The sequence below is a fragment of the Ahaetulla prasina genome, chromosome 1 (genome assembly GCF_028640845.1).
Source record: "Ahaetulla prasina isolate Xishuangbanna chromosome 1, ASM2864084v1, whole genome shotgun sequence".
NCBI lineage: Eukaryota > Metazoa > Chordata > Lepidosauria > Squamata > Colubridae > Ahaetulla > Ahaetulla prasina.
In genome coordinates, this window is record NC_080539.1 from 72,211,988 (window position 1) to 72,228,379 (window position 16,392).

Here is a 16,392-nt window from a genome sequence, read left to right on the forward strand (position 1 = left end):
GTTTTACAGAAAACCAGCAGGATCAAGGCTGATTTAATCTCAGGTGGCATGGTATTCTAAAGGGGAGGCTTTGCAACTAAGAAGGCACAGGATCAGGGGTGGGCTGCTGGGGATTTGCAGGGATTTGGGAGAACCTCTAGCTAAGATTCTGTGCAGTTTGGAAAACCTCCAAATCCCACTCCTGGCTGACCCTGCATATATCCTATATGGGCAAAAAATGAAGGAACAAATGTCCCCCCACTTAACAGTTATACAATGCTAGATACATATATGCGAACAAACAAATCAGTCCTAGAGGAGATCAACCCTGACTGCTCTTTAGAAGGCCAGATCCTGAAAATGGAACTGAAATACTTTGGCCACCTAATGAGAGGGAAGGACTCACTGGAGAAGAGCCTAATGCTGGGAAAGATTGAGGGCAAAAGAAGAAGGGGACGACAGAGAATGAGGTGGCTGGATGGAGTCACTGAAGCAGTAGGCATGAGCTTAAATGGACTCCGGGGGAAGGTAGAGGATAGGAGGGCCTGGAGGAACGTTGTCCATGAGGTCGCGATGGGTCAGACACGACTTCGCAACTAATAACAAAAACAAAGATACATCTAATTTTTGAAACCTAGTCCCCCTTGCAGCTACCAAAGTGTACAGTTTGGAACTGCTGACCCATTCCAATTACCTGCCCTAATAGAGGGATTCAAAATCAAGCACAGCTGCTTTGCACAATTCACAAACATCCCCCTTGAATTCACTTGGTTGAATGCAAATGTTGGAGAGAAACTACCTCTTTTCCTGTGACGTTCACATTGGCATGGGACTCCAACAATGATACATTGCTGTGAGAATCCTTCAGGCGGTCGATAAAGTACTACAGGAAACAGAGAATTGGTCAGACAAACCAATGAAGGAAAACAATTCCAACATCTAGCACTTTTTCTTTTATTTCCCAAGTAGTTCACACAGAAGAATTCTGCCTTTCATGTGCAGGTATAAAAGAGTCACATTTCTCCAGTACTTTTAATCGTTATGAAGACAGAAAATGGGCTAAAAATTATCAGTTACATAAATTGCATAGAGCAGGGGTGTCAAACTCAAGGTCTGAAGTTCCAGATCCGGCCCTCGGGGTGCTTAGATCTGGAAACAGCAAAGGACCGGCCCGCAGTGCCTCTGCCAGCAAAAACAGAGCTCGGGAGGGCCGTGTGTGCGTGTGGCACTCCTGAACTTCGCTTTCGCTGGCAGAGGTTGCAGAAGGCCATTGCAGCCGAAAACACAGCTCGGTAGCCCATTTTCGCTGGCAGAATCCTTGGGCCATCCCAGGCACCCCCCGACATGAGTGACGCTGAGCTGGCCATGCCCACTCTGGCCACGCCCACCCCAGCCCCCAAGGTCAAACACAACTCTGATGCGGCCCTCAATGAAATTCAGTTTGACACCCCTGGCACAGAGTAACAGAGAGTGGGTTAGTTGCACTGAACTCCCATTAAAATAAAAAGGATTACAGGTAGTCCTTTGTCTTATGACCACAATTTAGCCCAAAGTTTCTGTTGCTGAGACAGTTGTTAAGTGAGTTTTGCCCCATTTTATGTTTTTTGCCACAGTGGTTAAGTAAATCACTGTGGTCATTAAGTGAATTTGGCTTCCTGATTGATTTTGCTTGTCAGAAGTTTGCAAAAGGGGATCACATTATCCCAGGACACTGCAACCATCATAAATATGAGCCAGTTGCCAAGCATCTGAATTTTGATTACATGACCATGGAGATGCTGCAATGGTCATAAGTGTGAAAAATGGTCATATTGCTTAACACAATGTAAGCCGCCCTGAGTCTTCGGAGAAGGGCGGGATATAAATTCAAGTTAAAAAAAAATAATAAACTTTTTCTAATGCCATTTTAACGTCAAATGGTCATTAAATGAATGGCGGTAAATCAAGAACTACCTGAACTGTGTTTTCAGCAAAGGTCAATGTAAGATTTTCCAACTTATAATATAAATTTAGTGGAACCATACAATCTGGGAATCAGTGGTATGGGCACAGTGGTATTGGTCTGGAACCAGGTATAAATTATGCACGTACACCCTTAACTTACCTCTGAAGCTGTCATGAAAAAATTCCATGGCAAGAGCGTCCCAAGACCAAGTATGAAAAAGATGAGCCAAACAGCCTTATATCTGTAAAAAATAAGGTTGATTAATGAACACTAAACATGACAGAGTGAGGTGATTCATGTCTGTCTCCAATAGAAGAGAATGCATATAACTTTGGGTTGAACCGTGGAGTTCTTGCTGCTCTCTTAGCTTAGCTGTTTGCTCACAGACGTTTCATTACCCATATAGGTAACATAATCATCACTCATACTGATGATTCTATCTAACTGGGTTATGAAACATCTGCAAACAGACACCAAGCTCAGAGAGCACCAAGAACTCAACAATACCTATGTGTCACATCATCCATACATCATCCATATCCTCGAGCAGTGTAAAATAGAAGTTAAAAATAAAGACACAGTAAAGACAAAAGCAGTCTTAAAATATTATTTAAGCTATTAAATAAATGGCCTCAAACTAAAAAATATTTCACAATAACAGAATAAACCACACAAGGAAACTACAAATACTTACAAGGGTTATGCAAGTTCACAAAAGTCTCAGAGAAAAACAATGAACAAGAAAGGAGAACTCGTAATTGTGCTCCTTGAAAAAAAGTTCTAGTACCAGACTGACAAAGTAAAAAAGATTTTCCCTGATTGTCAAATATTTGCTAAATCTGCAACAACGCCAAGGTTTAGATATCTGGTTCTAGATATCTAGAAAAAATGCTAGAAAAAAAAGGGTGACCCCCATAGCAGATACCACAAATGATCCTTGTCAGGACAGTAGGGCACCAACAGATGCCCACAACTGCAATTTAGTGACACTTGATTTAGTGTTTAGCAAACAGTATGCTCTGCATTCACGTGACGTGCGTGTACTTTTTCATGAGTAAAACAACACTTTTTTTATCTCACTATAGAACTACTGTACCTGTCTTGGGGAATACTGCCTGTCATAACGGCACTTTAGAATTGTTTTATGTCGCTGTTGGTCACCTAAAAGGGAAACAAAGGGGAAGAGAAAAGTAATTAATTTAAGAGGAAGAGATAGGATAATTCATGGAGTCAAGAAACAAGATTAAGAAATAATCAGAATGGAAATTATCTGCAGAAGTACAATAAATACCATATATGTTGGTTTAAAAAGTGGGGGGGGGGGGACAAGATTTCTCAGCCTAGTTGGGCCAGTAATAGATATTCTCTGCTAACTTTCCTCCTTTAAGTAGTTTAACACACTTACAAACAAGACTGTAAATATGTACCATTTCATTTCTAAGAAAGTTTCTGAGATAAGTCAGACTCAGAGGCTGTGTAAGAAAAGAGAGGTTATACTTAGGAGCGACGCTTTGCATTAGACAACAAAGTTTTGAAAAGTAATAAAAAATGAAATGAATCATGAACCATGACAAGTTCCAAAAGAGTTATAGTATTTATGATCACAAACAAAGGCTTTAGTGTACTGATAGTTTATGTGCTGAGAAATAATAAAGATAATATAATTTAAACACAGTAATTTTAGAAAATATATACTTCACTGTGCATATACTGATGTCAAAAAATGTAGTATGGACCTAATTTTTGCTTAAACCTTCAGTTAATAAATTGCTTACAATATATTATCATTTATACCAGTAGTGGGTTTCAATTTTCTTCACTACTGGTTTGCTATTGGGAGCTTTGCAAGCGCGTGGTGCTTCTGTGCATGCGCAGAGCGTTTTTGATGATATCTGTGTGGGTGAGGGGAGCCTCCCGCCGCTGCTACCAGTTCTCCCAAACCTGGGCAAACCGGTAGCAACCCACCACTGATTTATACCATGAGATTGGGGTGGGGGTGGGGATGGGGACGGGACTTTCCATTTTAAGAAAATGAAACTAATTTAATTCGTCTAAGGTTCTCCTAAATTAGTTTAATTGCTCTGGCTCAATACCTGATTTTAATGTTCTAGAACTGTCTGATTTTGGTACTGAGGAGAATTTGTCAGTTTTATTAACTATTTGAAAAGGCTTCACTATTGGAACCCCCAAACGCTTCTAGGCTATTCACACAGAAAACATGACATCAGAACCTAGGATCTGGGACCTTGTATACATAGTAACATGGAACAACAACTAATATTGTCAGAGTTTCCTAGAAATATGACAAAATGTACCACACAGAAAAATATCTAGGCTATACTGCTTGTGTAATCAGGTTGGGGCCACATCTTCCTGGAGATTATCTATCTATGGTTTCTAAGAATCAACACCAATGTGATGGCACATATACCCTGGTTGTATTCTGAAGGAAGCAAATGCTAAATATTCTTGACAATACATTATGTTTTGGGTTGCTGAGCTTATTTTAGGCAGAGAATTACCCATGAGAAGGAAACAGAACGAAGTAGTACTTTCTAAGTTTCAGAATAAAGCTTAGGCTCTGGAGAGCTGATCTAGGGGCTCCCAGCAGAGTAGGGTCTGAAATATCATATCTGGTCAGGAAGAGTAAGTAAATATGATTTCCCTACTCCCATATAGGACTGAAAATTCAGCACCATAAAAGATGCTGAGTCTAGCATTGATGGGATAGAGAAAGTTCATCAACGTCAGGAACATAGGAAGGATTAGCAAGGCTACAACATTATCTGTTCTGAGATTAAAAACCATTATTTCTGCCTCTTTCTTCCTATTAGAGGACAGAATCTTACTGTCTTACTAAGTCCCCTCTATTATTTCAATTTGAGGAATTAAGAATTTCTTTCCATCAAAGCTTTTCAGAATAAAACAAAAAGGAGGGCCTAAAAATGCAGAAAAAAAGAAAAATGAAAAAAGGTACATTTTTAATAAGCAATCAAGCCAATTTTGCAATCCTGTGCCTGTAAATTTGACCGTCCTTATTCAAATGGACTGTATCCTATACTCATACCTACCAAACATCATCTTGCTGAATCTGGCCTATTATTCAGAAGTATTGAAGTCATTAAAGATGTTAGGCAATCCTCTCAAACGTGGCATATCTAGAAATTTTTAAAAAACCAACCCTTCATTCCTAATTTAATTCGTCTAAATTGAGTAGTTGAGATTAGTTAGAATAACACAGAGTCATTCTTTTCTAACAATTGGGAGACACATTGTTTGACAATCTTTTCTAGTGCTAAAATGAAAGCAAGCAAAAAAGGGGGGAAATTATTTAACTCTGAAGAAGTGAGAATAAAGGAAGATGAAAGGGAACCTAATGAGGAACATATAAATAAGAAACATTTAACAATTAAGAATATCTCTCCAATAATCTTATCCAAATCTTGTTTTTCTCTATTCTGACAATATCGCAACTTACACAACTTTCTTTGGAATGAATTTTTAAAAGTGCCAAAAACAACCAGGAAATCCATTGTCACCAGTTTCCACAAGCATATTTCCCAAACTGTGCAGGGTTCTGGATTTATGCCCATAACAACCTGTCACTCTGTATAATGGATAGTTTAAATATTTATTGTCTATTATGTAGCTAAATTCTGCTTACAACATTTGCTGACATATTCCTTGATCAAATCATTCTCTCATTTGTTTTTGTGACGGCAGCAGAACTATGGCAGTTCCTGCAAAAACTGCTTCCAAGAGTTACTGCCAACTATTTTCTCTGAACTGGAAAGTAGTTGTTATGCAAAAACATCCTCAAAAATAGCTGAGATGCATGTGGTGATTCACTTAACGATTACCACAAAAATGTCAAAAAATTGGGTCCAGTACTTCAGCTTATGACTATAACCACTTACAAGCAGAAATGTGATCCTAACTGCGGTTATAGATCAAGGATTACCTGTAGAATTGAGGAGGTTGGAAAGGTGGAAGAAGATTATAATCCATCAGAGAAGTAGACCTCAAATGCAAACAAGAGACCCAAAGCAAACAGATGCCTTGTGTTGTAAATGTTGTACCTTGATGAACGTATCTTTTCTTTTATGTACACTGAGAGCATATGCACCAAGACAAATTCCTTGTGTGTCCAATCACACTTGGCCAATAAAATTCTATTCTATTCTATTCTATGCCTTGCACAATGAAGCATGAGGGAATTCCAGTCATTAGATAAATGGCTGGAATAGTGGACTGAACTCAAGCAGAATTAAAAACCTTGGATAAGAATACAAGAAAAGCAATGACAATGAATGATGGACTTCATCAATGCAGCAATGTTGACAGATTCTACTTGCCAAGGAAAACAGGTAGGCATGGAATGTTGCAAATACACCAGACAGTTGAAAAAGAAAAAAAGGGCATTAGAAGGATATCTGAAGGTTAGTGAAGAAGATGCACAGAAGCAAGTACAATACTGAAGGACAGGGGTCACCAACCTTTCAGACCTCAGGGACCAACAAATTCATAATTTTAAATCCCGCGGACCACTAATATGAATTTTTTTTAAAGATAAATAGCATTTAGTGCAATATAAAAATGCAAATAATCTTTCTGTGGACCACCAAAATTTTCACGTGGACCACCAGTTGGTTAACCACTGCTCTAGGATAACTTACTAAATGCTGGAGAGACCCTAAACTGGCCTACAAGAAAGACCAAATAAAAAATAGTAAAGAGATGTGGCAAGGCATAGTATTGCATGGCCAGTACATTAAAAAAAAAAACAGCAGGTAAAATGGATAACAAGATTTGGGAATGGCTAAGAGGAGAAATGTTGAAGAAAGAGTCAGAGGGAATAATTCTGAGTGCACAAGACCAACCTTTAGGAACAAATGTATACAAAACCAGAATTGGAAAGAAAGCAACAGGCAGCAATTGGAATCTTTGCAAAGAAGCTGAAGAAACAGTGGACCACCTAATTAGGTGCTGCAAGAAGATTTGCACAAACTGATTGCAAACAATGGCATGGTAAAGTAGTATCAATGGTGTATCAGAATATCTGCAAAAATACTGTTTACCTGTAAGCAAGAACTGGTGGAACCACAAAATAGATGAAGTAATCAAAAATGAAGAAGATAAAGTGCTTTTGGACTTTAGAATTCAAACAAACAAGCATCTGTCACATACCACCCAGGTTTAACCATTGTCAATAAGAAAGACAAAAAAGTTAGTCTAATGGTAGTACCTGAAGACAGCAGACTACAACAGAAAGAACTGGTGAAGATCACAGAATATAAGGACCTATAACAAATAGAATTATGGCAAAACAAAAAAAGCCACAGTTATTAGGCACCTTGGATGCAATCCCAAAACCTCAATAGCTTTGAATTTAATCATCGACAAAATTACCATTGGTCAATTGCAAAAGGCAGCTGTCAAGGTTCCAGAAAAACCTCTTCTGCATAAAAAAAACTCAGAAGCCACTGTCTTTCACAGTTCTTTATTAGCATGAGGAAACTGGCACACGATGAGTGAAATTCCAAAATTGAACTTCCGGATTCTTTTCCCAGTTATACAAACCCCAAGAGTCCCACCCCCCTAACCCCTTTGCTGGTCACATGGTCCCATGTTCTCCCAGTTCATTTGAATATCTTCTCGCCATTCCTCCTGCAGATGTGAACACCATCCGACCTTGACCGCTTGAAGAATGTTACCATACCCCTCAACCCCCCTTCTTCCCCTCAGGGGAAAAATGTGGCAGCGTCTGGAACCCTAAAGTCTAGTATGGTTTCCAGGCCTGACAGGTGTCCCCCCTTGGAAAAGAAGCTATATCCTAGGAAAGAAAACAAAGAATTAATAAAGAAGAGTGTCAGTGGTCCACACTTCCCTTCTACACCCCTCTCCCCCCTCCAAGAGGTTTTTTAGGTTTGTCAGGGAAAGTGTCGTGAAATTGTTTAATCAAATTGTCCGCATTTACTTTCCAACTTTTGACCCAAGTAGATTCAGATAATGGATATCCCTTCCAGTGGACTAAATATTGTAATTGACCTCTGTATAGTCTAGAGTCAAGGATTTTCTTGATTTCATAGTGGGTTTCACCTTGGATTATCAAGGGTGGTGGGGGAGCGGCAGGTTGAGGTCTCAGACCAGACTGTCTAGCAGGTTTTAATAAGCTGGTATGGAATACCGGGTGTATTTTCCCCAACATTCGAGGGAGCTTGAGTTGGACGGTAACGGGATTAATAATTTTTACAATGGGGAAAGGACCCAAAAATTTTGGACCAAATTTTCTGCTGGGTATTCTCAACCTCAGATACTTAGTAGATAAAAAGACTTTATCTCCAATGCGAAAAGGGGGTTGAAGGGAACGGTGTTTGTCAGCTTGGGCTTTGTAATTCCGAGCTGTCACAGCTAAGGCCTTTTTTGTATTTTCCCAACCTTTTTTCAACGAATTCATCCAGTCCGTTAGGGAAACGGAAGTGGGGGGTTGCACGGGGAGTTCAGGCATTGGAACGAAGTCCATGCCGGTGGTTACTTGAAAAGGGGTTAACCCCGTGCTGCTGTGTACAGCATTATTATATGCGACCTCTGCAAATGGTAACAAATCTGACCAGTTTTCTTGTTGGTAATTTACATAACACCGTATGTATTGTTCCACCATCAAGTTCAATTTTTCAGCTGCCCCATTAGTCTCCGGATGGAACCCAGAATTAAGTCCTTGAGATGACCCAATGGACTGTAGGAACTCCCTCCAGAACTTGGCTGTGAATTGAACACTCCTGTCGGATATTATCGTTTTAGGAACTCCATGCAGTCTGTAGATGTGTTTCACGAAGAGTTTTGCTAATTTTCTCGCTGATTGGCAACCGCCACGCACACGTAAGCAACTTCAAAGTTTCTTGGGATTCGCAAATTTTTACCGCAAATTCATTCTTTCTTTCGCAGAAGTAGCTCTACCATTAACAGAATTGCTAAATACTGGGCCATTACCCGCCAAACCCAAACCTAACCAACCCTTACCTTGGACAATGGACTGCCAACGTTCCTTTGAACACCTGAAACGCCTATTCTCGATGGAACCAATTCTTCAACACCCGGATCCAAATAAACCTTTTGTGGTCCAAGCTGATGCAAGTGATGTAGCAGTAGCCGCTGTCTTATTACAACGGAATACAACAATCTTATGCCCTGCGCGTACGTGTCTAAAAAACTGACGGACATTGAACGCAGATGGGCAGTTTGGGAAAAGGAAGCCTTTGCAGTGCGCTGGGCACTCCTCTCCTGGAGACACTTCCTTGAAGGGGGAAAGGAACCATTCGAGGTGTGGACGGACCACAAAAACTTCAAATACTTAAAAACCCCTCGAAAGCTTTCTCCCAAACAAGTTCGATGGGCTCAGTTTTTCAAACGGTTCCATTTCACCCTCAAATACATCCCCGGCGACCAAAATCTACTGGCTGACGCCCTATCTAGGAAACCGCAATTTGACAGCCAACGCGAAGAGGTAATACATGCGATGATTCCTGACAGCGAACCGGCCAGCCAAGCACTTACTTGACCGCGATCACGCCGTGGTACTAACATCCCACCAAATAAACTACTAGCGGAATTAAAATCAGCACTCACTGACGATGCTTGGTTTAAAGAAAACTTGCCAGACCTCACCTTAAGGGATGGAATACCCTGGAAGGGAACCAAGATTTATGTACCCATCGCTATGCGGCTGCCTATACTACAGAGAAGCCACGACTCTCGCCTAGGAGGTCACTTTGGATTTTTAAAGACTCTCCACTTGGCTAGAAGACAATTCTGGTTTATCTAGAACAGCTTACATCCTGCAATATTTTTGACATTATCTAACAGCAACATTTGCTATCCCAGATCCTTGGGAAGGACTCGAAGGGTGGATAAAAATGCCAAATCCAGTCTAAAGTATTTCACTGACTGTGCAACCAGCCATAATAATAAATCATCTTGATTCCTAAGAATATTCTTAGTCAGAAGATGGAACTGCAGATCACAAAACCAGCCATGATATTCACAGATGATCGAAGAAATGGCACAGTTTATTTCAGATATCAATTAGCCATATTTTAGCGGGGTAAAATTTATTTAAAGTGTTTATAAAATGTCCATAAAATCTATAGAAGACAGGAGTTTTGTATTCTGAATTGAAGATATTATGAAAAGGATTGGCTTAAAATAATTATTTTATTGTGCAATGATAGTGTACAAAGATATATATATCCCATAATTGAATTAAGAGTGCTAAAAGTATCTGCCATATATCAAATATATCAATAATGGGAATCCAATTAGTTGTTTGGATCCTAAACTGATATATAAACTATAATAATTCAAATAAAACAAGTTGGATATGGGCTGTTTTCAAATGTATGAATTTTAAAATTCAGTACTATACAATTCCATCGTTTGTCTTAGTCTGAAACATCTACAGAGCAGTTTGAATACATGAGATGCAAGCTACTTTGTATAACTACTCTTTACTGGTCATTACTTATCAATAGAGCCATATTACACAAGTATAATCGTAGAGTGAAGTCTTACATATAATTTATCTTGGATCAAGTTCCAGTGAAAACAACTAGGGCTTACTTTTCAGCAGACACGGGTGAAATTATGTTTTGTACCTTTTTAAAAAACTTCGACCTTTGATAAACGTTTATCTACCTTAACACATTGCAAACCCCAACCAACAACATTAGACAAGCAGTTCAATCAGCAGCTACACACTAAGGGGACTTCTTTACTTTGCCCTTTTAGGTTTATGCTCCTGCTTCACTTGTTTTAACTGTGTTCCTGAAATATGGAGATACCATCATTTTGTCTGAAAGGAGCCCCAAAGGATCTTCAAAGATCTTGGAACTTGGCTTTTCCTGTCTCTTTCTCCCTTTTTTCCTTTCCCTGTATTATCTAAGCTGATATTCTCTGCTCTAGAGCTATCATAGTTGCCTTCATTGACCTCATTCTAAAGTTTGTTGGGGAAAACACACAATAAAAGTAAAGGAAAGCAATACAGGAAGAATTTTATAACAATTGCTTTGTTTGACAATCAAGACTCTTTTTCATTTTAGGTAAATTAACCTATAACACTGTATTTTTCGGACTATAAGACACACCTAAATTTACAGGAGGAAAATAAGAAAAAAAAAAGGTTTTAGCCTCTGCAAGTCAGATTTTCGCCCTCCCAGGCCCCCAGAAGCATTCTGCCGGGGCATTTTCGCCAAAAGGTGCCCGTTTTCACCAAAATCACACCCATTTTTGGCCTGGAAAGTGCTTCTGGGAACCAGGGAGGGCAAAAATGTGACACATAGAAGGCTTGGGAGCCCAAAAATGGGCCCGTTTTTGACTAAAACGGGCTGTGCAGAGCACTGCAGAGTGCTTCTGGGGACCGGGAGGGTGAAAATGTGATGTGCGGAGGGTTTGGGAAGCCGAAAACACCCGTATTCAGTCTATAAGATGTACTTAAAGTTTCACCCACTTTTAGGAGGAAAAAAAGGTGTGTCTTATACTCAGAAAAATATGGTACATTATGTCAAGACACTCCCTTGTAGTTTGCTGATATTCAAGAAACACAAGCACACTGCTTTATCAAAGAACAGTTGCTTCACAAAGAGCTTAACCCTGTACCTATCCAGCTCAAAGCTAGCCTTTCAAATCTATTGTCAAAGATGACTGAATCCCAAACTAACCATCTGTAGCGTCACCATCATAACATGGTCTACCTTTGGAACATCATGGATATGTCTGGCTTTAATTTCTGTAAGTTTCCAGCTCGCATGTAGGTAGTTGCTTTGTAGTCCAACAAATGAGGGGGAACTATCTGACTAAAACTCAAACTGTGTTCATCTTTTTTCCCCCTTGATATCCTCCATATGCAGCTATTATCTTCTGAAGTGTGAACACTGGAGCAACCAGTGAGAACCGCTTCTGAATGAAATGGATGTAAAAGGAGGGTACTGTTTTATTACATTTCTATTCTGCGTTATAACTGATACATGGAATTGGGGGAAGTTGTCTAAAGGAGGGGTCCCCAACCTCTGGGCCATGACCCAGTACCAGACCACAGTCTATTTGGAACTAGGCTGTGGAAATGGCAGGCACCCACAGCTCTACTTGTGTAAGCAGTGACCGCACACGCAGCTCCTTATGTACAAGCGGAGGGCAAGTGTAGCTCTATTTGTGCGAGTAGGGGGCGTGTGTGCTCGCTGCTTGTGCAAATGGAGCTCCGGGCATGTGTGCTTGCCCACCGCTCACACGGAACCATCCCTTCCTTACCCCCATTCAATAAGGCTGGAAAGGTTGGGGGACTCTGGTCTAAAGCATGATTCAAATGAAGCTTGGATGTAGTTGAATTTATTTAGCACCTAATAATTGCAAGTATAGATAAATCTATACAGAAAAATGGACTGAATGATCATCCCTTTACAGAAAAACTTATTTTCATTAGCCATGGAAATTGGCCCCATTACTGACGGTTTTACTGCAATCTTATAAGACCTAACATTGTAAATGACAGCAATATTCAATAAAAACATTTTTGTGATAATTTCCTTACTTACAATCGGTGGTGATAAAAACTACCAGTTCGGGCGAACCAGTAGTAAAAAAAAATGCTACCGGTTCCTCTGAACCGGTATTTCCAACGATCAGCTGTGCTGCACAATTTAAAATCACTAGAAAGAAGGAAATCCTGCTTTCTAGTGAATCTAAATCACACGGCCCAGCTGATCCCCCCCCCTCGCTGTTCTGCTTACCTTCCCAAGCCTCCTTTTCGCACATACTATGCACAGTGCAGATTTGGCACCCAGCGCGCATGCACAGCCAGCGAACCAGAGGCAAACCAGTTCAGATTTCACCACTGCTTACAATGATTTAAATTCATTGAGCTAACGCAACCATGTACATCCACTAAAACTTCTTTTATAACCAGCAAGGACTAGAAACTAGTAAAAGGAATTGATGAAAGAGTAAATCAGAAACTCAGAGCAATTTGTATTTAACTGTTTAGATTTAAGTATAACTAAAAGAAAAAAAATTACAACAACATAAAATTTAAATTAATCTCAGAGGGAAAGAGGTTTGTCCTTTCTGCTGATATAAACTGCGGGTGCCACATTGAAAATATCAAAGTTGTTACACCAACTGCCAGGCTGGCTCATTTATCATTAATATGTTATTGTTATATGCTGGGCCAGTTTGCATGGGCTCGTTACCTTTACACCTTCATATAAACATTCAGAATAGGCCTTTGGGTATTTACATTCTTTCCCTTAGAATGGTATAAACTTAAGAGCCTCTGGACATTATAATCATGTTGACATTATAATCATGTTATAAACATTATAATCAAGTCAACACCCAATTTTTCAGGAAGTGGCTATTCCTCAATCTTCAAAAAGTCTCTGCCACACCAAATATCAACTGGAACCAGATTTCCCTTAGAAACAACAGCCAAAATCCAAAAGATTAATTGGTTGTTTGTACCCTTCTCCCCGACCTCTAGTTCTCATCCATCAGAGAACTAGATCCATCACACTCATCCATCAGAGAAGAAATTCTACCCAGGACAGTTCTACACAAGATAATGTCTGAAATTAACAACATATGTAATTAGACCTTACTAGCCAAGCAAATGGTAAGGGTCTTTTTTCACGTTGTCTAACTTTTTAACATCTAAAGCAGGGGTCTCCAACCTTGGCAACTTTAAGACTTGTGGACTTCAACTCCCAGAGTTCCTCAGCCAGCTTTGCTGGGAGTTGAAGTCCACAAGTATAATAATATAATAATAATAACAACAGAGTTGGAAGGGACCTTGGAGGCCTTCTAGTCCAACCCCCTGCCCAGGCAGGAAACCCTACACCATCTCAGTCAGATGGTTATCCAACATTTTCTTAAAAATTTCCAGTGTTGGAGCATTCACAACTTCTGCAGGCAAGTCGTTCCACTTATTAATTGTTCTAACTGTCAGGAAATTTCTCCTTAGTTCTAAGTTGCTTCTTTCCTTGATCAGTTTCCACCCATTGCTTCTTGTTCTACCCTCAGGTGCTTTGGAGAACAGCCCAACTCCCACTTCTCTGTGGCAGCCCCTGAGATATTGGAACACTGCTATCATGTCTCCCCTAGTCCTTCTTTTCATTAAACTAGACATACCCAGTTCCTGCAATCGTTCTTCATATGTTTTATCCTCCAGTCCCCTAATCATCTTTGTTGCTCTTCTCTGCACTCTTTCTAGAGTCTCAACATCTTTTTTACATCGTGGCGACCAAAACTGAATGCAATATTCCAAGTGTGGCCTTACCAAGGCATTATAAAGTGGCACTAACACTTCACGTGATCTTGATTCTATCCCTCTGTTTATGCAGCCCAGAACTGTGTTGTCTTCTTTAGCAGCAGCTGCACACTGCTGGCTCATATCTAAATGGTTGTCCACTAGGACTCCAAGATCCCTCTCACAGGTACAACTATTGAGCAAGGTACCACAAATACATATATAACCTGTGCATTTTGGGTTTTTTTGCCTAAATGTAGAACCTTACTTTTTTCACTGTTGAATTTCATTTTGTTAGATAGCGCCCAATGTTCAAGTCTGTCAAGATCTTTCTGTAATTTGAGCCTATCTTCTGGAGTGTTGGCTATTCCTGCCAGCTTGGTGTCATCTGCAAATTTGATGAGTTCCCCATCTATCCCCTCGTCCAAGTCATTGATGAAGATGTTGAAGAGTACTGGGCCTAAAACAGAGCCTTGGGGTACTCCACTGCATACTTCCCTCCATGTGGATGTAGTTCCGTTGAGGACTACACGTTGAGTGCGGTTGGTCAGCCAGTTACGAATCCATCTGGTGGTGGTGCTGTCTAACCCACATTTTCTACTTTATCTAGTAGTAGGTTATGGTCTACTTTATCAAATGCTTTACTGAAGTCCAAGTAAATTATATCAACAGCATTCCTCTGGTCTACTAATTTTGTCATTTTGTCAAAGAATGCAACAAGATTAGTCTGGCATGATCTGTTTTGACAAACCCATGTTGGCTTTTGGTTATTACTTTGTTTGCTTCTAGGTGTTCGGTGATTCGTTGCTTGATTATCTTTTCCAGAATCTTCCCGGTATTGAGGTCAGGCTGTTAGGTCTGTAGTATGCTGGGCCAGTTTGCATGGGCTCGTTACCTTTACACCTTCATATAAACATTCAGAATAGGCCTTTGGGTATTTACATTCTTTCCCTTAGAATGGTATAAACTTAAGAGCCTCTGGACATTATAATCATGTTGACATTATAATCATGTTATAAACATTATAATCAAGTCAACACCCAATTTTTCAGGAAGTGGCTATTCCTCAATCTTCAAAAAGTCTCTGCCACACCAAATATCAACTGGAACCAGATTTCCCTTAGAAACAACAGCCAAAATCCAAAAGATTAATTGGTTGTTTGTACCCTTCTCCCCGACCTCTAGTTCTCATCCATCAGAGAACTAGATCCATCACACTCATCCATCAGAGAAGAAATTCTACCCAGGACAGTTCTACACAAGATAATGTCTGAAATTAACAACATATGTAATTAGACCTTACTAGCCAAGCAAATGGTAAGGGTCTTTTTTCACGTTGTCTAACTTTTTAACATCTAAAGCAGGGGTCTCCAACCTTGGCAACTTTAAGACTTGTGGACTTCAACTCCCAGAGTTCCTCAGCCAGCTTTGCTGGGAGTTGAAGTCCACAAGTATAATAATATAATAATAATAACAACAGAGTTGGAAGGGACCTTGGAGGCCTTCTAGTCCAACCCCCTGCCCAGGCAGGAAACCCTACATCATCTCAGACAGATGGTTATCCAACATTTTCTTAAAAATTTCCAGTGTTGGAGCATTCACAACTTCTGAAGGCAAGTCGTTCCACTTATTAATTGTTCTAACTGTCAGGAAATTTCTCCTTAGTTCTAAGTTGCTTCTTTCCTTGATCAGTTTCCACCCATTGCTTCTTGTTCTACCCTCAGGTGCTTTGGAGAACAGCCCAACTCCCACTTCTCTGTGGCAGCCCCTGAGATATTGGAACACTGTTATCATGTCTCCCCTAGTCCTTCTTTTCATTAAACTAGACATACCCAGTTCCTGCAATCGTTCTTCATATGTTTTATCCTCCAGTCCCCTAATCATCTTTGTTGCTCTTCTCTGCACTCTTTCTAGAGTCTCAACATCTTTTTTACATCGTGGCGACCAAAACTGAATGCAATATTCCAAGTGTGGCCTTACCAAGGCATTATAAAGTGGCACTAACACTTCACGTGATCTTGATTCTATCCCTCTGTTTATGCAGCCCAGAACTGTGTTGTCTTCTTAGCAGCTGCACACTGCTGGCTCATATCTAAATGGTTGTCCACTAGGACTCCAAGATCCCTCTCACAGGTACAACTATTGAGCAAGGTACCACAAATACATATATAACCTG

The 16,392-nt window shown here is 40.1% G+C and overlaps 1 protein-coding gene across 10 annotated transcripts in view; it reads right to left on the reverse strand.

Moving 5' to 3' along the window:
- The window catches only part of SLC29A1 (solute carrier family 29 member 1 (Augustine blood group)), a 93,952-nt gene that overhangs the window by 16,680 nt on the left and 60,880 nt on the right, over positions 1-16,392 (reverse strand). For 8 of the 10 annotated variants that reach the window (XR_009156217.1, XM_058191677.1, XM_058191908.1 and 5 more), the window contains 3 exons: positions 3,021-3,085; positions 2,084-2,165; positions 779-862 (listed from right to left, as the gene is read on the reverse strand). Coding sequence is in view for 9 of the 10 variants with exons in the window: in XM_058191677.1 (XP_058047660.1) it covers positions 779-862; positions 2,084-2,165; positions 3,021-3,046 (192 nt within the window). In the remaining variant the exon portion in view is untranslated. Of the gene's footprint in view, positions 1-778; positions 863-2,083; positions 2,166-3,020; positions 3,086-7,169; positions 7,226-16,392 lie in introns of all 10 variants that reach the window. The other 2 variants (XM_058191534.1, XM_058191833.1) reach the window with 1 other exon arrangement.